General features: G+C 38.0%; 1 protein-coding gene across 2 annotated transcripts in view; it reads right to left on the reverse strand.

Moving 5' to 3' along the window:
• Positions 1 to 18,748: 18,748 nt before the first annotated feature.
• ROCK1 (Rho associated coiled-coil containing protein kinase 1) overlaps positions 18,749 to 21,683 on the reverse strand; it is a 158,611-nt gene continuing 155,676 nt past the window's right edge. For both annotated transcript variants that reach the window (XM_037031681.1, XM_037031672.1), the window contains exon 33: positions 18,749 to 20,280. In XM_037031681.1, coding sequence (XP_036887576.1) covers positions 20,277 to 20,280 — 4 coding nt within the window. In that variant the 3' untranslated portion in view covers positions 18,749 to 20,276. The remainder of the gene's footprint in view (positions 20,281 to 21,683) is intronic.

Here is a 21,683-nt window from a genome sequence, read left to right on the forward strand (position 1 = left end):
GTTGGATAACAAACCCTAAATGATCCCTATTGTGGTGGACCCTGGCCAGCAGAGTCCACCTGTTGTGGCTGACAGCGAGAATGAATACACAGGCGACAATGATCCTGTCGAGAAAAAGGGAACAGCAGGACTACTCTCTCAAGGGGAGAGTGCCTATGGGTGCCTTGGCCACCCCCTCAAGAGGGGAGCACCGCAACCATTGCCTAGACAGGCTTTTATTGTTTTCCTGGAGTCTTACATCAGAGAAAGGTTTATTATCTATTACATAGAATATTATTGTCTATGTGTTACATACAAGCAAGAAAATGAAAATAACACACAGGGGAATGGCAATGAGCTGATTAGCTCTGTCCTTGTGAGAACTCATATAGGCTTTGGAAATTACCTTGAAGATAGACAATACACATTTGTTGTTTTAGACCAGGGTGATGGAGTTTTAGCAAGAGTAAGCCATAACAATCTGTATGCATTCTCTAGGCCTGATTCCCATGGGAAAACCTGGTTTGAAGGTCTGGCTCCTGCCCACCACTTCATTTCTGTAGGTTTTCCATGCAGAGCTGAGTCACATTTGCCAAACCAAAACAAGCCAGTCCCCTATACCCTATAGTGTCTTTGGCTTTGCCATCAAAAGAGACTCCAATGCTTCACTAACACTATGTACAAAAGCATGTAAAATTGGTGAAAAACATGTTGCATTGAAAGATACTGACATTAGGCAACCCCAGCAGTACCATTACTATGGAACAAGAAAGACATTCTTCAATCATTTTCCCACTTTAACTCCAGCTCTTGGTCCTTTATTACTCACCTTTAATTATGTAAATACTTTTCAACTATGATATTCCTGATACTATAGTAATAGTTGATCTATTTCGATAAGGTTTGTTGGGAACCACCATGCCTGGTTTCAGAAACTGTAACCCCCATGGCTAAGGCTGAGTAAAGAGCCCGTGGGATCATAAGCCACTAAGGAGACAAAGCTTATCTTCCTTGTAGGGGCACTGCCTCTGCCCCTTTTTACTTCATCCTGCTTGGCTCTGGGAGGACGACTGGTTAGCCAATGACAGATAAGATTCCTCAAAGGAGGAACGACCTAAGACAGGCAACATTGCAAAGAAGCCCTTAGGGAAGAACATGGGAAGCTATGGAAAAAGGGGGTGATGGACCCTCACACCTTGGCTTTTACATAGCCTGAGTCTTCCTTCTGTCTGAAAGAAGTCTCCTAAACTCTTGGCTGCCTTACTTCCCCTGCCTGACTTAAGCCTGAAACAATGATGGAGGGTGGTTCAACCCTGGGCAGGAATGGGTGGTTTCCTGGGGCTATCAGTCCTAAGAAAGTATGCATAAAATCCTGTGAAAACTGCTTTGTGAAGAATGCCCTCAATTTTCTGTTAAGGGTCCAAGCATAAAATGAATTTGTTTCCCAAAGGATTATAGCCCTTTTGCTAACTGACCCTGACTCAGAATAAGCCCTCAATAGTTCTTTGCGTATTAGCTATTGTTTGATCATTACTGCCTGACAATGATGAATGAAGACCTTTCTTGAGGTAGTGCTCCCAGAAAAGCAGTAAAAGCCTGTCCAGGCAAGGGTCTGGGTGCTCTCTCACACAGAGTGGCCATGCCATCCCTTTTTCTCCACAGGACTTCTTGCAGTCCACGTGAATTTGTTCATTGCATCCACAACACTGTGGACACTGCTGGTCAGAGTCTGCATCAAAGGTTTAACTCAAGAATAATTATTCAGATATTCCTTTAAATTATTTAAAACTAGTGCCCATGTATATTTACTTATATTAACACCTTTAAGATTTAGGTTATATAGGTCAACTTGACTTTTAATTTTTATCCTCACCCAAGGACAGAAACACTGATATGAGAGAGAAACATCAATTAGTTGCCTCTCACAGAAACCCTGATTGGGGACCAAACCCGCCACAACCCAGCCATGTGCCCTGACCAGGAATTGAACCAATGACCTTTCAGTTTACTAGACTACTCTCCAACCAACTAAGTCACACCAGCCAGGCTAGATCAACTTGATTTTTTTAAAATTTGAAAACGTATCCATTAAATTTCTGCAATGTAAAGTTTCATGACTCTTACATTGAGGTGGAAGCCATTTACTTGGTTCTGGAAAATAATTCAGGTGACTGTAGAAGAAATAATTCATTATCCCAGGGCAGAAATGTGTATGCTTCTCTCAACTAGTTTGAAACTAAAAGCTGAGATTCTTGTTCGCTTCCAAGGTGCTAGTATCATCAAGATACAACATGTAAGCTACTTTTATTTCATTCATTTTTTCCTGCTTTAAATATCATGCACATCCTGAAGTTCACTTTATTAATTGAGTAGTGCATCTAAAAGTCTAGATTTTTACTTTATTCTTTTAAACACATCTACAACAAGATAATTTGTATATCATGTAATTTGGAGCAAGATTTTGGAACACTGAAGTAGAAAATTAAAGTGGAGAACTGAGTGGCAGTAACAGAAATATTGGTTTAAAATCTGCTTGTGCACTCTCAAATGATTTATTTGTGTGACAAGATGCTCTGTAAAAATAACAGTGGTGTTGTTATTTTCATACTAGCAACTCGCCTGGGAATCAGCAACAAAATCAGAAATTTCTCTACTTTCAGAGACCTACACACATTTTAACAAAGATTAGTGGTGGGCAGTGTCTTTGGGAGAATAACAGGAAGAAAATATGTAAATACTTCCCAAAGAAAAACTGACTCTTTTAGTCACATATATTTTCATTTCCAGTTTACTTTTAATCCTCACATTCAGATTTCTTTGCAACCACAGAAAATTTAATCATCTTTATGCTAACATTTCTTGTAATTATTCCCATATGTTATTTCCCACTGTACATCTATTTATCAAATCCATATTATTTTTCACTCAGGTAGTTGTTTTTTTTAATATAAAATGTGCCAAAATTTCCTAGTTTTCCCCACAGAGAACCAGAGAAACTAGCAGCTATAAGAAGCATTTGCCTTTGCCTCTTGTCTTTTTGGAAATACCATCCTGGTTTTTACTTTGCAAACCAACCCTTCCTCCTCTCTCACTCAGCACAGGTCATTTGTGTAGCTCTGACCTCACATGACCCTGGCATAACCAATCAGAACACTGCTTCTCTCTGCCCACAGTGATGCTTTCAAGGACAGACATGTGACTGAAGCAATGAGGAGATTCCCCCAGGTCCCAGGAATGGTTAGGGTTTGCCTGAGATGGCTGCACTTTAAAAATATAATCCTGGTGCTTCAGTGACATGAGATGACTGTGTGAAAAGGAGGCCAACCCAGAGGAGAAAACAGCTGGAAATAACAAAGATCACTGACCACATCGTGTGAGCCTCTGACATCAGTTGAGCCAGTTATCTCCCTAAACGTTTTAATTAATTACGTGAGCCAACAAATTTCCTCTTCTTTAGAGCTTGGGTTGAGTTTTCTATTTTCAACTAAAGGATTTCATATATAAAATCACAGATTTTAAAAATGGTACCTTGAGTTCCAGCTTTACTTTTTTTCAACACATGTAAAAATATTCTCTGAAATCACATTTATGTGGCAAATGATAACATATACTGAAATTTATTAAACAGCATATCATTTTAATAAGTTTGGAAAACAAAGCTATATGTAATAGAAACAGTGTTCAATTGCCAGCTGGGAGACGTGGGTTCTTCCCTGCTTTGTGTCTAAATGCAATTTAGAACACGGACATGTTACAATTTCCTTCCTGAGTATTGATACAAGAGGTGGCTTGAGTTGGATTATCTCTAAGGTCACATCCAACATTAAAATTTTGTGACTCTAAGAAATACAGTTTGAAGGGGGAAAATGGAAAAGATTATACTAAATGGGGGTGGGGAGCAGATAAAGAAGGCAAATCACACCACTTTCAGTAAAACCTGGGTTGTTTATTTGAGGTGACAACATATAAAAGCTTTGATTTGTTGGCCAAAAAAAAATAATTGTGGTAAGATACATTATTTTTTTCCAATATTTCCTGCCCTTGTCTATTAGAATATTATATATTCTCACTTCCTTGATGGCAGGCTTGGCCTTATCATTTGCTTTGGCCTGAGAGGTGAGTGGAAGTGACATGTGATGTCTAGTAGAAGCGTTGAGTTATGTCCTGAATCACCGTGTTCTCTTTTCTTTGCCATGATGGTCAGTGGTGATCTTCCAGACAGGGGCTGGTCCATCAGCCACGTTCCCAGAGTGAATAGCATGTGGAACAAAGCTGCAGCTGACCCAAGCAGTGTGTGAGGGAGAAATAAACCTTTGTTTTCATAGGCCATGGAGATTTAAGGGATTGCTTGATACCACAGCATAATCTAGCCTCTCCTGACAAATCCTGTAATGGTGACGAAGCAAAATTATAGAGGTGGTTATACAGACCCTAGAGATTTTAAACGACATTCATAAAGGCTTGATTTGTTCTATGTATATAACAGAGTTGAGGTAATGGTAAAGTAATAATGAGTAAGACTGAGGCTAGCATTGTATTAATGCAAATATTCATACAATGATTTTTTTCTCCAAACTTTTCTAAAACTGATTAGGTTCAACTCTATTACTTAATAGTAGCAAAATATGTTGAAATAGTGCCAGAAACAAAAAAGATCCACATGTATAAAAACTCAGTAATAGGAAGCTACTTGAAGCCTGAAGTGATTTTATATGAAAGAAGTTATAGTTGAAGAAATAATGATTTTTTAAAGTGAGGCTGATATTTATGTGAAAGCTGTGAAATCCTGTGACTTTAAAAATAAGTAGTTATATAAATTCCATGAGAAATTGGTAAAAAAGGTTAAAAAATACCCTTTAGACATAAGGTAACACCTGAAGCAATTATAATAAATTGTGTTTGTAATTGTATACAAAATCTAATTGTAATGACACTCTAGATTCTAAAAGAATATAGTGAACACATGTAATTAATTCTCTTGAGGCCAATAAAAACATAGGTAACTATTTCAAGGGGCATTAGAAAGGATGAATAACTGATTGTGGGCAATTTTATGTGCCATGTTCTGAAGTCAGGATTAACTGAGCTGGAAAAAAAAAACCTCAGAGAGCTTGCAAATAAAAATACTTGGCAGATAATAATGGAGACTATTCTATAATCAAGGAGTTTTTGTACAATTCCTGTCTAGTAATCTTGAAAACAATCCCCTTGAAAAAACGATCACATGAATGTTGAAATACAGTTAATAGTTGGCTGGATTTCCACATTTTAGTCTTAAAAGCAATAATAATGCAAATAAGCCACCCTATGTAACTATGACGACCTTCAGAGAATAACGTCTGATGCAGTACTTCCACTGTAATCTCAAATTTCTCTTTTGGCCAAATCTAGTCCAGTATCATACAACACATGGAATTATGGGAAACACAGTTTCAGTATAATCAGCGGATGCAGCAGAACACTGTGAGGAACTTTTATAATTTAATATATTGTAGTTATTTACTTCTGTGCATATATTTCCATTTTTATGCATGGTTATACAGAATTTTGTAATTGAGTTGTCAAGAAATTATTTAAGATATTTTGGTTTAAATTTTATTACAATAATGCTATAAATTGTTCCATGACACCCACATTTTTAAAAAATGTATTATTTTTCTATATGCAGTAGCATCCATGTATATATAGTCCTCTATCTTCCATGTTTTCCAAAGTAGGTAAGGTATTTATTATCAATAGGGTGACCATATTTCCCAGTTCATGCTGGTTGTTTGGGTGTAATTAACCCCCCCTTTCTCTTTCAAAAGTATCACATTGGACAATACATATTGTAACTCTTATATCAGTTGTTATTTAGGTTCTTACCCCAACTCCACTGGAACCAAGGAGCTTATCTTGATCCAGGAAAATGGGAGCGATATGGAACTTAATCCGTAGTTTTTGCCACTAATACTGCTGATCTTACTGTTACTCAATTTGGATGCTACAGTTGAAACCATCCTCAGAACCTGGGCTATAATGGCCATTTCTTCTTGGTACTCACACATCCATCCCTATGAAATCCTATAAAGGAGCCACATGGGGTTCTGAACCCTCCAGAGGCTCATTCCCACCCTCCCCACCTTCCTTTCCAATCTTGGAGTAATGTAGGTCATCCTCAATCTCTTAGACCAACTTTCTTTGTTTTCTCCTTTAGTATTGAATTCTCCTTTAGGAACACAGACCATTAAAAATAAAGCTTGGGCTGGATTTATGTTCCAGGGGGTCATGAAACACAAATATGATGATGATAAGATTCTACTGTCTCAGTAATGCACCCTTGCATTGCAATAAATATCTTTATGCATGTGTATTTTGATGAATATGTGTGAGCATTTCCATAGGACCAATTCACAGAAGTGAAGTCCTAGTCAAAAGCCATATATATATTCCAAACCACTTTACTGAGGTATGATTAACATAGAAAAAGCTGTACATATTTGATGTGTACAACTTGAGTGTGTAGATAAATATACATGTGTGAAACCATTACCACAATCAATGCCATGTCGTGAACATTTCACCTCCAAATGATTCTACCACCCTATTATGTGTGTCATAAGGATATTTAATACATGATCTACTGTCACAGAAAATGTTTAAGTATATAATAGAATACTACCTATAAGTACTATTCTGTATAGTAGCTCTCCAGGACAACTCATCTTGAATAACTGAAACTTTGTACCCTTAGACCAACACTTCCCCCATTTCCTCCTCTCTTCAGGCCCTGGTCCCATGACTCAACTGTTTCCGAGTTTGACTATTTTAGATTCCTCAAGTGGGATGGTGTACTATTTGTTCATCAGTGTCTGACTTATTTCACATTTAGCTTATTTTTATAGGGTTCTTTCCTTCTTGCCTTCCTTTTCCTTCCTTCATTCCCTTCCTTTTTTTTTCCAGCCTACCTACCTTTTGCCCCTTGCCTACCCGTTGGTAGGCAAGACACAAGGTTAAAAATTTAACCTTAGGTTTTTTATGTTTCAAATATATTCTCCAGCGTCATTTATAGTTTAATTTTGTTTTTGGAGGATTTCAAGTCTGCTAAATGTTACTTTATTGGCAGCTCTGGAAAATTCAGAGATTTTAAATACCAAACAGATAACACAACTAAGTGGTCCAGGCAAGTGGGTGAATTTAGGCATATGGGCTATCAGAGAAACAGCTGCAGGCAATTGCTGCTGTTTATGATTCAGTAACTTTTTTATATTTTTTAAAATATATTTTATTGATTATACTATTACAGTTGTTCTATTCCCCCCTTCATTCCCCTCTACCCCCACACTCCCTCCCCCACTATTCTCCCCCCCTTAGTTTATAACCACGTGTCTCAAGTTCTTTAGGTTCTATATTTCCCCCACTATTCTCACCCTCCCCCCTATTTTCTACCTACCATCTATGCTATTTTCTGTGCCTTCTTCCCCCTTCTCCTCCTCCCACCCCCCTGTTTCTACCCCTCCATGTGTTCTTCATTTCTATGGTTCCACTCCTGATCTAGCTGTCCTCTTGGTTTGCTTTTGTTTTAGGTGTGGTTGTTAATAACTGTGTGTTTGCTGTCCTTTCACTGTTCATATTTTTCATCATCTCTTTCTTATATAAGTCCCTTTAGCATTTCATATAATAAGGGCTTGGTGATGATGAACTCCTTGAACTTGACCTTATCTGAGAAGCACTTTATCTGTCCTTCCATTCTAAATGAAAGTTTTGCTGGATAAAGCAATCTTGGCTGTAGGTCTTTGGATTTCATGACTTGGAATACTTCTTTCCAGCCCCTTCTTGCCTGTAAGGTCTCTTTTGAGAAATCCGCTGACAGTCTGATGGGTACTCCTTTGTAGGTGACTGTCCCCTTATCCCTTGCTGCTTCTAGGATTCTCTCCTTCATTTTAGTCTTGGCTAATGTAATTATGATGTGCCTTGGTGTGTTCCTTCTTGGGTCCAACTTCTTTGGGACTCTCTGAGCTTCCTGGATTTCCTGGAAGTCTATTTCCTTTGCCAGACTGGGGAAGTTCTCCTTTATTATTTGTTCAAATAAGTTTTCCACTCGTGGCTGTTTCTTTCCCCCTTCTGGTACCCCTATAATCCAGATGTTGGAACGTTTAAAGATGTCCTGGAGGTTCCTAAGCCTCTCCTCATTTTTTTGAATTCTCATTTCTTCATTCCTTTCTGGTCGGATGTTTCGTTCTTCCTTCTGGTCCATTCCATTGATTTGAGTCCCAGTTTCCTTTCCATCGCTATTGGTTTCCTGGACATCTCCCTTCATTTCAATTAGTTTAGCCTTCATATGTTCCTCCAATTTGTGACTGTACGCTACCAATTCTGTGAGCATCCTGATAAATAGTGTTTTAAATTGGGCTTCTGAGAGGCTGGCAATCTGTTGGTCGCTTAGAGTTATTGGCTCTGGGACTTTGAGTTCTTCTTGAGCCATCCTTTGGGCTGTTCGTGCCTGTTAAGTAGCAGGATCGGAGCCCTAGGTTTTCACCAGAGCAGGGCAACTCAGTCGCTGGGTTGTGATGTCGTATGTGGGGGCGGGGTCAAAGAGGGACAATGGCTTCCCTCCGGCACCCGCTGCAGCCGCGACCCCCACCAGCGCCGCAGCTACCACCGTCACCAGGGCCACGCGCCCCGCTCCAGGGCACTCGAGTGTGCCACCGCTGTCAGCCCTCCACCACTGGGTTTGCCCCCTGGGGCCTGTGTGGTCCGTCTCACTGCGCGCGAATGTGCGACCTTGGTTAGTCTGCCCCGCACCCCGACTAGGTCTGGGCTGCCCGAGCTCCTAGGTCTGTCCTGCCCGACCCAGCTCCAATGCTAGCTCCACCTCTTACCGTCCTCGTTGAACGGTTTGTAGCTGTCGGACTTCCGTATAATTCGGTTTTCTGGCCTCTGGGTGTGTGTTAGTTCTCCCAAACTTTTGTTGTATCCAAACTTGGTTGTGGGAGAAGGCACAGTGTTTCCACCTATGCCTCCATCTTGGCGGAAGTCCCTGATTCAGTAACTTTTGAGAAACAGTTACTGGAAATCAGGTTTTAATCAAAATATTGATTTAAAAAATAGTAACTAAAAAAAGTTTAAAAATACTGTGAGTCTAACAAAACAATTATGAAGGCTGAATATCACTAAATTCTCTTGTTCATGTAATTTTTTAGTTATTTTGAAGACTTTTGGGGAAAAAACCCATATAATTAGCAAATGATGACAGATTTACTTTTTCTTTTCAATATATTTAATACTTGTTGCTTTTTCTTATCTTGTTGTCTTTGTCAAGATCCTCAGAATAAGGTTGAATAGAAGGAATCCTAGGCTTGTTTCTGAACTTTATAACTCTTTGTTACGTCTTTTTTTAGGTTGACTTATTACTTTTATAAAGAGAAGTTATTAATTATATAACTTATACAAATGATATTCAGATTATTATTATATGATAGCATACAGTTTTAAGTTTTGAGCACTTATGATGGAGGTATGAATTAATTTTAATAGACTAAATTCATGAAATAAGCATGCTAATGAGAAATAGTTTCAGTAAGTACATAATTCTGAAGGTGTTTCAATTTTTCTATGGTATCTAAAGCAGAATCTTGAAAGTCTGGTAGAAATGGATAAGCCACTAATATATAAGATTTCAATGTATAGTTTACATTTAACAATGTTATTTTTACATAAATATATTCTGCTTATAAAGTCAATTATAGTGAAGCTGACTTAACACCAATTACAAGAGGTTTCTAAGCTTTACGTAAACAAGATGTTTACATTTGGGAGACAACTGTTATAGAAAGTCCCAATGCTTGTATTTCTTGTAATGAAGTAAATACTTAGATTACAAATGCCATAAATAGCACTGATGAATGAAATAAGTTTCAGAATATTACACATGGGAAATACAAAGTCATTTATATAAATGTAAAAGCTACATACAACTTTATATAATATGTATATTCAGTAAAGGGCTAGAATGGATATTACATATGAAATTAATGCAGTTACTGCTTTTTGGGGAGAAAAGAATAGGAATGATAAAGTACTACAAATTGAACTTTGATTAAATTTTAAATTATTTTAATTCTTAAAAATAATTTTATTATGCCATTACAGTTGTCCCATTCCCTCCCCTTCATTCCCCTCCACCTTGCACACCCCTTCCCACCCACATTTCCCCTCTTTAATTCATGTCCATGTGTCTTAAGTTCTTTAGCTTCTACATTTCCCACACTATTCTTGCCCTCCCATTTTCTCCTCACCATCTATGCTACTTATATCTGTACCTTTTCTCCTACTCTCCTCCTCCCACTCCCCTGTTGCTAACCGTCCATGTGTTCTTCATTTCTGTGGCTCCACTCGTTTTAGGTGTCTGCTTACTTTGTTTTTGGGTGTGGTTGTTACTGTCAGTTTGCTGTCCTTTCACTGTTCATATTTTTTACCTCATTTTTCTTAGATAAGTCCCTTTGACATTTGGTGATGATGAACTCCTTGAACTTGACCTTATCTGAGAAGCACTGTATTTGCCCTTCCATTCTAAATGAAAGCTTTGCTAGATAGAGCAATCTTGGATGCAGGTCCTTGCCTTTCATGACTTGGAATACTTCTTTCCAGCCCTTCTTGCCTTCAAGGTCTCTTTTGAGAAATCAACTGACAGTCTGATGGGCACTCCTTTATAGGTGACTGTCCCCTTATCTCTTGCTGCTTCAAGAATTCTCTCCTTCATTTTAATCTTGGCTAATGTAATTATGATGTGCCTTGGTGTGTTCCTTCCTGGGTCCACCGTCTTTGGGACTCTCTGAGCTTCCTGGATTTCCTGGAAGGCTATTTCCTTTGCCAGATTGGGGAAGTTCTCCTTTATTATTTGTTCAAATAAGTTTTCCACTTGTTGCTTTTCCTCTTTCCCTTCTGGTACCCCTATCATTTGGATGTGGGAACCTTTAAAGATGTCCTGGTTTCTAAGTCTCTCCTCATTTTTCTGAATTCTTGTTATTTCATTCTTTTTCATTTGGTTGTTTCTTTCTTCCTTCTGGTCCACTCCATTGATTTGAGTCCCAGTTTTCTTTCCATCACTATTGGTTCCCTGTGCATTTCCTTTCATTTCACTTAGTGTAGCCTTCATTTTTTTATCTAATTTGAGACCAAAATCAACCAGTTCTGTGAACATCCTGATCAGCAGTGCTTTGAACCATGCATCTGATAGGTTGGCTCTCTCTTGGTCGCTCAAAAGTATAGGCTCTGGGACTTTGATTTGTTCTTCTGAGAGTTATATTTTTTTGGCCAGGTAGTGCCTGTTATGTAGAGGGGCAGTCTTAGGTGTTCACCAGGGTGGGGCAACTCAGTGGCTGGGTTGTGACGCTGTATGTGGGGGCAGGGTCAGAGGGAACAGTGGTGCTTGCTCTGCTCTCTCTCAGATTTCAGTCCCCTATGCCACTTCCCACAAGCAAATTGGACCCTTCTGGTGTTGGTTCCCGGGTGGGTGGGCTTGTGTACGTTCTAGGACCCTGTCTCTCCAGTAAACTCTCCTGTGAATCTGGGAGTCTCCCAGCACCCTCTCAATTGGTGCTTTTAGGTTTTATTTCCTGATGCTGGGCCCCTGGGTTGCGCAGTCTGTCTCACTGCCCATTTTTATGTAGTTTATCTGTGCGCCAATGTGTGACCAGGGTCAGCCAGCCGCCTTGTGCGCCTCACTGGGTCTGCTTGTTTTCTCTCCAAGCTCTGGGTCTGCTGCATCTGCTAGCCCTGAGCCACCACTACTCCTGGGTCTGGCAGCCACCGCCTTTTCCTGCTGCAACCCCTCTCCCCTGGCTGCCGACTCCACCCCTTTTACCAGTCTGGTTGAATGGTTGTCAGACTTCCATACAGTTCAATTTTTCGTCTGTTCTGATTGTTTTGGCTTCTAAATCTTTGTTGTCCTTAATTTTGGTTGTGCAAGGAGGAACAGTGTTTCTACCTATGCCTCCATCTTGGCTGGAAGTCTCTAAATGTATTATTAAAAAAAAACATTTGTGAGGACTTCCTGTCAAGATGGTGGCATAAGCAGACACAGCTCACCTCTTTACACAACCACATCAAAATCACAACTAAAATATTGAACAACCATCACTCAGGAATGTCAGAAATTGAGCTAAGTGAAAGTCTGACAACTACAAACTTGGGTTGAATGGAAGTCTGACAACTATGGAATTAAAGAAACCACATCCATCCATACTGGCAGGAGGGGTGCAGAGGCAGAATGAGCTACTCCCACACCCATGTAGATAAAAATAATTCAGGAGGGGTAACTCGGAAGCAAGGAGTCCCAGCCCCACACCAAGCCTCCAGCCCAGGGTTCTAGTGCCAGGAAGGTAAGTCACCACAACTTCTGGCTCCAAGACACAGTGGGGATTGAGTCCTCTAAGAGAACCCACACATAGACTCACCTACTCAGACAAACTCCCCCTGAGCTCCAGCACCAATGCTAGACACAGAGAAACTATAGTGTGTGGCATCGAGGTGAACAAAGGCCATTGTCCTTTTGCTAAGCCCTCCCCACACAGAGCTGACAAGACAGTGCCATATCTGAGACTCCATCAACCTGGCTAACACTGTTTGACCTGACTTGAGATCTCTGGAGACTCTGCCTCACCCAACATATGGGCCCACCCAAGCTGCTTTACCATAAGAATGGCTGGTCTTGGCGCCTATATTCTATCAAACAAGCAACAGCTGGCTTCAATAAGCCCTGACAGCAGCCAGATTAAATTTGCAGTTTGGCTAGACCTGGGAATCTCTAAGCCCCACACAAGTAGCAGCCATCTCAGATTGCTGTACAGCTCAGGCAGGGTGCCCCAGGTGGGGGCTGACCTTGGCCTGCACTACCCAGGAAACCCCAGGGCCGGCACACCCAGTGGACAGTTACAGACCACATCGGAGAACCACCACCCTGCCCCTGCATATATGATCCCCCACAGATGGTGGAGGTCAGTGGTCAGAGCTGATCCTTGCAGCTGACCAACCTGGGTAAATCCCTCCCATTGACCTGCCAACAGCAACCAAGGCTCAACTACAAGAGGAGGGTGTACTGAGCCCACATAAAGGGCATACCTGGAGGACCCAGCTTGGGTGATAGGGGAGGCTATGCCACTGGATCCTATGACACCTACTACATGAGGCCACAGTACCAAGACATGGAGTCAAAGCAGCCCTAATACATAAAACCAAGCACAGGGAAGCTGCCAAAGCAAGGAAACAAATAAACATGGCTCAAATCAAAGACAGATCAAAACTCCAGAAAAAGAGCTAAATGAAGTGTAGATAAGCAATCTATCAGATGGAGAGTTCAAAATACTGGTTATAAAGATGCTCAAGGAACTTAGTGAGGACCTCAGCAGTATAAAAAACACCCAGTCAGAAATGAAGGATATACTAAGTGAAATGAAGAACAATTTACAGGGAAACAACAGTAGAGTGGATGGAACTGAGAAATCAATGATTTGAAACATAAGCAAAAAACAACCACAAGAAAAAAAACAAGAATCCCCCCACATTAGGATAGTATATACAGTCTCTGGGACAACTTTAAGAGGTTCAGCATCCACCTCAAAGGATGCCAGAAGCAGAACAGAAAGAGCAAGACATTGGTAATCTATTTGAAATAGTGAAAAGAAAGTTCCCTAATTTGGTGAAAGAACTACACGTGCAAGTTCAGAAAACACAGAGAGCCCCAATTATGATGGATGCAAAGAGGCCCACTTGAATACACATTGTAATTAAAAGGCCAAAGATTAAAGATAAAGAGAGACTCCTAAAAGCATCAAGAGAAAAGAAGTTAGTTGTCAGATGGCTGCCAGATGGGAAGGGGGAAGGGGGACAATGGGTGAAGAGGTGAGGGGATTGACAAGTACAAATAGGTAGTTACAGAATAGCCATGACTAAATGGTAATGGTAAAAAATATAATAAAGATTATGTATTTTTTAAAAAGGGAAATTGTAACAAATATAAAAATAACATTTTATTATTAACTCTATGGCAGGTATAAAATACATTTTGAATTTTTGCAGAATAAAAAATTATCAATACTCTGACCATAACGAATAAAGTAAATGAGCCTTTATATACCACTGTTTAATGCAGTATAATTACAAAGGTAATTAGAATAACAATGTTATTAACAGGACAGACCTAGGAATTCTTATCAAAGAAATAGCAATATAGAAATTAGCTGTAGTTGATATAGAATGTAATGAATATCTGATGTAAAAAAGAAAATATTAGTATCTTAATATTATGAAATAATAAAAATGTACAATACAGTATGTATTCTATTGAACAATGTCGAGAGGTGAATTTTAGGAAATAAAATTCCTATTAAACGACATATCATAAAGGAGAAATAATCTCTAGGGCTCATAATTTATTTAACAGTTCCTGCAAGAAGTATATTCAATCAATTAGATGCTTTCAATCCAGTATAAAAAAAAATGACACCCATTACTGTATTAGTGTTATTTTGCATATTTGAAAGTTTCCTTTATATCTTGGCCTACTAAAAAGCTTAGAAAACCAATAGGCATTTTTTTTCTATATTCTGACAGTGAAATCCAATTTTCCCTCCTAAATAATAGGTTACGATATGTGAAATCTACCAAAGTCTAGTAAGAGAAGAATCAAGACTTAATTCATGACTGACTTCCTTCAATGTTTGGTTAACTTTCATATCCCAGATGGAAAATTGAGATTTATGGCTCTGTGCCCCAGAGCAGAGGACCTAACATTTTGTTCCCTCCTCTCTAAACTAGGGATGATAATACAAACTTCACAGATATTAGTGAGAATTAAATACTTTTTAAAAAATTTCTTAAAAAATATTTTATTTTTAGAGAGAGGGGAAGGGAAGGAGAAAGAGTGGGACAGAAACATCAGTGTGTGGTTGCCTCTCGTGTCCCCTACTGGGGACCTGGCCTGCAATCCAGGCATGTGCCCTGACTGGGAATCAAACTGGTGACCCCTTGCTTCACAGGCCCGTGCTCAATCCATTGAGCTACACCAGCCAGGGCAGAATTAAATACTTTTTAAATTGAAGGGTATTTATTGGTAAAGGAGAAGGTAAAGAAGTATGAACAAAAAGTTTTTCCTCCCACCTCTGGTTCCCTGGTCATTGACCTCCTTTCAAAGAAGCAACCACTATTACTAACCATTAGTAGGATTTTGTACTGATTTGTGGATACAGTCTCTGCACTTATGTAGGAATAGGGGGTATGTGTTCTAGTTTATTTTTATAAAGCTGAAAGTAACGTTTTTGTCTTTGAAACATTCTTTGAGAGTTTCAAGATGGTGAGGTATCTCATGGTAATAACAAATGCAGTGGAGAAAATATTTTGAGTTTTTTTCCTTTTGGTAGTTATATACTTGACCTCATTTATCCCTAATCTCATCACAGTCTTTCTTGTGGTTAACTGACATATTTTGAATGAGTATTGGATCTGAGTAGAGTTGGCAAATGTGTTACACATGTAACAGGGCTTACCTCACATAAAATCAATGACACCTTAACCAGGTATAATGAGGAGATCTAAGAAGCATCCATTTAGCTGAAGGAGAAGAAAATTCCAGAATATTTTCTTTTACTCAGCTGGACTCAATTTTTCTTTATGTTTTTGCTGTGTTAGTAAGTTGTACACTTTTTTAAACAGTCCAAGAAAATGTTAAATTCCACACTGATAGTGATGCAGGCAAGTAATGCAGGCATTGTATTCAATCTAATGGCCAAATCATCCTATACAGCAACTTTTTAAAACCTGTAAGTAGCCATACGTATAGAATTGAACAACAAATAAATATTACTCTATTCAAAAATTTTGAATTACATGATCTCTAACATCTGGAAATACTTTATGGCAGGGGTGTCAAACTCATTTTTACCAGCGGCCACATCAGCCTTGTGCTTGCCTTCAAAAGGCCAGATATAATTTCAACTCCTTAACACTTAAGGAATAGTTACATTTATACAGTCCTAAAATTATTTCAGCCCTTTGAAAGCAACCCTGAGGCTGATGTGGCACCCGGTGAAAATGAGTTTGACACCATGCTTTATGGGAAATGACAGCTCAGGTATCACATAACAATTCATTAACATTTGATAAAACAGAGAAGATATTTTACCTCTTTGTATTTCAGGTTTTTAAAGTATTAAGTGGAATTAATATTAGCCTTTCCCTGCCCTCACAAAAATTCAAGTTATATATACTTTAGAAATTGTCCACTAGCAAACACACTAATCTGTATTATTGGTTACTAAAGAATCAGGAGAGTGAGGGTGGGGTTTAAGACAGGCAGCTGTAGTTTACCCTATGAACTTTTGCAATTCACTCATTTATTGCAATAAGCATAGATCTTGCTAAAATAACAATAAAAGCATAAATAATTGGAATAAAATATACCCAAAGCACCGAGCACAACTTTATGAACACATTATTCAACTATAGCGATTTGTTTAGTGAAAATTATGAAGAACAATTGTGATTAATGTTTCCAAGTGTGCATTAAAGACTAAAATCTCATTAGGTCCTCAGAATACAACCATTGATTTTAGTAATTTTATATGGAAATGCTCTACTTAAAAAAATTACATGCATTTCAGTCTTTAATTTTTCTGAATGTTTCATAATTTTCTTAGTGGATGTCTCACACATCTTTCGATGGATCTGTTTATTTTATTGTAAATGGTATCATTAAAAAATTCCACTCTCCAATTATTGCTGGTAAAAAGAAAACTTATTTTTGTATATTGATTTTGTATCCACTGGCCTTTGAAAATTCACTTAATTACAATGCTACGCTTTTACACCTCTACATACACAATTATGACATTTGCAAATATGTCAGTTTTATTTCTGTACAGTGGCTTACCAAACTCAGAGTGGAAAACAAAACTATAAACATGTTAATTCTCCCCAGATTAACTGATTTGGCAAACTTATTTAAAAAAATTGCAACCACCCCCAACCTCCAGCAGCCACTACCCCCAGTCAGTCAGCAGCCATCAACACTGAGGACTCTCCACCAGCAAAAAAATCGTAACTCAAAAAGGCCCACGTGAAGCTTAGCATTTTCTAGCAGTATGTTTTTCAATTAAAATATGTACATTTTTAAGATGTAATGCTACACACTTAGTACACTACAGTATAACTTTTATATCTACTGAGAAGCCAAAAAAATAATACAACTCATTTTATTGTGGTGTTCTGAAATCACAGTATCTGTGAAATTAAGCCTTAGTTGTGTTTTCTTTCTTAGCAGAGAGAATTTGGAAGTGTTATAAAATGAAAAATAAAAACTGGAAACTCAAACTAGCAACCCAGTAAAACCCAACTTGATTAATGTGATTCTTAAATTTGGTTATTATAAAATTTCTAGCAATAGGAAAAGAAAATGAAAACATTTTATGAAGTAGTTTGTTTGCCATGTTTAAATTCTTTCACTTTTTTTTACTTTAAGAGTGGGTAAGTTATTTTAAGCTGAAACCCCAAATGATGACAAGTGACAAGTTTCAGCCAAGAAGGCAGAAGTGAGGTAGGGGCTGTGCTAATGCCAGCAAGCATTATAATGAAACTAATTTTTCTGAGCAGCAGTGACAGAGAACCAGCATCTAGACACGAGGTTCCTAAGTGGCAAGAGGAATGAATGGTACAAAGCATCTAACTTGGTGTGAAGTGTAGCAGGTATGGACAATATATTATAAAGCAGCAGCAGCAGCAGCAGTGTGGCTTCCTTACCATGGCACTCCACTCATCCTTACACGTGTCAGTACACTTTGAATTCAGTGGTTTCCTGACCTGACAAGAAGCTCTCTTGAGTAACTTGGTTACGCAATGTAGCATTTCGAGTCACTCCTGAAAGCTCTGCCAGTTCTCAACCATTCTATGCTCAGGTTAGTATTTTGTTCAAGAACAAGTACTTTTTTGCTTAATTAGAATTAACTCTGTTCTCTGTACTTTACTGGGCCTGAATGCATTAATACATCAGACCTTAATAGATTAGGTAATGGTGATGATTCCAAGATGGTAAGGACATTGTCAAGAACAGTGAAGAGCCTGAGATTTCACTGTACTTCCAAGCAAGAATTAGACTGCCAGCATTTCATGGATCCTGGCAAAAGACATGAGACTCCTGGATCGGAGCCAAACAAGCTTACACTAACAGTGCAAGTAGCACAAGGTTCATGTTTCTTGTCAGTTGCCCATGCCCCTCAAGTCCCATGGGAGTGATGCAGAGTGGCTCAGGTGGGTGTTTGAGCATACAGTGGGTCTGCATCACAGCTGAGGAACCCCAAGTTTAGGGTACCTGAATCTTTTGTAATGAGTTTAAGCAAATCTGCCCAACTTTTGCTCTGGAGGGAACATTATCTTTATTATACTGGACAGCAGACATACCCGTCTTCCTCTTGAGAAGTTACAGTATATTCCAGGTCTGTTCACTATATAAATATCCTTGGAACAGAGTCTGGAAGAAAGGTTTGTTAGAGCCTCTCCCTGCTCACAAGAGGTGAGAACTGCAAAAAATTCATGGAAAATTGTTTCCCAACAGACAATAGGCAACTTTTCATTTCAACTGTAGCCATTCTTCTTTCAGAGCCCAAACCAGTTTTTATCTTTTAAAAATTCACTTTAATGTAATCATGGAATTGAACAAATATTTGTACACAGTCAGAAACTAATTTATAGCACGGTTTCTATTCATTTCAGCCATGAGAAAACACCATAGCAGTCATCATTAAAGGTATCCATCCATAAATTACTTTTATTTCTCATTAAATGAGCACAGGGTCATTAGCATATTAATAACAGATATGTTTATTATTACATATCCATCAGTGCGGCTTTCAATACCACTTGAAACATGCATATCATCCTAGAGACGAATCAGTTTTCCAGTGCTTCTTATTTGATACATTACTGCAAAGCCATTATAAATTACTGAGGAGGTATTTGGTTAAAAAAAAATAAACAATAAATCATACTACCCATATGAATCTACTCTTGTTATTGGACAAGAGTTTAACAGTATTTATCTGGTAATTCCTATGTTAACTGGAAAACATCACAGATGTATTGCCATAAATTTCTTTTATACTGGTGCAACTTTCTACATGTTTTGCAGTTTTATAAAGTCATTCATTATTTTAGCAGGTAGTTTGATGCAAAGATTGTACTTAATTTACGAAAGTCCAACAAACCTCTAAATATTTAAAATTAAACCAATTATCAATGAAAACCCACTGACACACATACTTTTTGAAAATATGTTTTTTGAAACTTCTATATTTAGTCATGGCAGTAAAATAATTCTCTCAAATTAAGGCACTAAAAGCTCAATGCAACGCCCATCGAAGTGTTCTAAGAATAATTTACATTTCAAACAGTGCATATATTTCTTATATGTTTGTTAACTTAATGTCTTTATCACTTAAAACCACAAAGAAATAACATACAATTACAGAAATGATGTACCCCACAAAATGTTTTTAAACTTTTTTTTGTACAGTTAGTTTCTAATGTTTCTAGTAGTAAAATAACTCAATATGGCTTGGCAAAAATGCATAGATTAAATGTAATTTTTTTTGCCTTCTCCCATTCCCCAATCTACAAACTTTCTGAAACACATACAGTATTTTGTAAAGCATAATGTAAAATATTTATTCTCCATCAAGTCCACTATGGGCAAACAACAGTAAGGCTTTTAAATTCCACAGTGAGGCACTAAAGTCAAGTGATATCACTGCTTTTTAAAAATAGTTTCATATAGTCTTGCAAGAGCACAAAAACTGAAGTCATTTAAAAAAATTTCAGTTGTCTCATTTTGAGATATTTTCTTTACTCCTTCCATGAGCTGATCTTGATAGTGACGGCCATTCCACTTAAAAGTGAAAGTCCCTTCCTCTCACTCATATGAGGAAACTGTTCTATCATGATTGACAGGCATTTTCTTAGAAATTCAAAAGGCACCACCTTTTTAAAAAATATATATCTAGCTAAGCTTTCCCCCAATTGTACTTGCATTACATAGTAATAATTAATCTAATCTACCTGTAGGCAAACTTGCAAAAAAAAACAAAAACAAAAACAAAAAACAAAATCCTCAGTGTGCTTTTGTGCCAAAGCAATGACAGAATAACAGCAATCTTAACCCTGAAGCCTGTGATATTGTGTCAAAGGAACAGCCTGTCTGCTCTGCATGGTTAAAGAAGCCTGGTTTATCAGGTAGCATCCCACACAATTCCACAAGGTGCTAGGTCACACGGTTAGCTGTTGGTGGGAAAAAGAGAAAAAACTGTAATTTAAAAAATGTACTCTGTTGGAGAGAAAGGTAAATTACATCACATTTATATCTAATCATTAATAAACAAAATTTGAAGAACAAGGAAACAGAAAAATATACTTTGTGTTATCTCCTTTTTGCTTCTACTATATATATACACACATATACATATACATATACATACACATACATACATATATATATATTTTTTTACAAAGCTGTAATAATCAATCTTAAATAACTTTATTTTTGGTCAATTTAAAATAAAATTATATCCAGCTTTTATCCTACACAGGAGGGGCTGATATAGGATTCTACAGAGATAAGTCATGAGTAAAGCAATAATATACTGGAGTAGTAAGGCAGCTGAAGAATACAGAAAGAAAAATGGGCATGTCTCTTCTAAGAATCAGAGTTGGTTATTGACAACAAGGAGTGAAGAAATGGGAAGAATTAAAGATAGTCTTAAGTCTGCTTGGAAGACTTGGGTGATAGTACCAGAGAGGCAAACAGACCTCAGCTTCTATTGTCAAATGCCCTTCTTAATATAAAGATTACACTCCAGGGGAAGCTGGTATTTGGTATAGGAGAAAAAGCAAAGGTTTTATAATTAGATGTAAATGGGATCCCATCCTGACTATGCTATTAGTTAGCTGTGTGATATTGTGCAAGTTATCTAATTCCCTTGAACCTCACTTAGTCACGTCAAAAAGAGAACTTATTGAATTATCATAACCTCTCTTCAAGAAAGGGTTTAGCCCTGGCCAGGTAGCTCAGTTGGTTAGAGCATTATCCCGATATGCCAAGGTTATAGGACGGATCCCTAGTCACAGGACATACAAAATTAACCCATGACTGAATGAATGAATAATAAGTGGAACAACAAATTGATGTTTCTCTTTTTCTCTCTAAAATCAGTAAATAACATTTTTAAAAATAATAAAAGTAGGCCCTGGCTGGCGTAGCTCAGTGGATTGAGCGCGGGCCTGTGAACCAGACGATCGCGGTTCGATTCCCAGTCAGGGCACATGCCTGGGTTGCAGGCCGGTTCCTTGCAGGCTAACTACCAGCAGGGGACGCACAAAAGGCAACCGTACATTGATGTTTCTCTCCCTCTCTCCTTCCCCTCTGAAGATAAATAAATAAATAAAATCTTTAAAAAAATAATAAAAGTAAAAAGAAAGGGTTTAATTATGTTGTAAAATTGTTTTTATAACATACAGGTATTTTTGAAAAAATTCCATCAAAACCAGTTAACCCCTCCCCACAAAAGGATACTTAACTAGGAAGTTTATTTGTAACACCATAGTCACTGATGATACCAAATAATTCTTGTTCTAAAAAAACTATGCCAACATAGTTACAAATAAAAGATGGGCGAAGTTTTATA

This window comes from Sturnira hondurensis, unplaced genomic scaffold (genome assembly GCF_014824575.4).
Source record: "Sturnira hondurensis isolate 20B ecotype Veracruz unplaced genomic scaffold, ASM1482457v3 Scaffold0001872, whole genome shotgun sequence".
Classification (NCBI taxonomy): Eukaryota; Metazoa; Chordata; class Mammalia; order Chiroptera; family Phyllostomidae; genus Sturnira; species Sturnira hondurensis.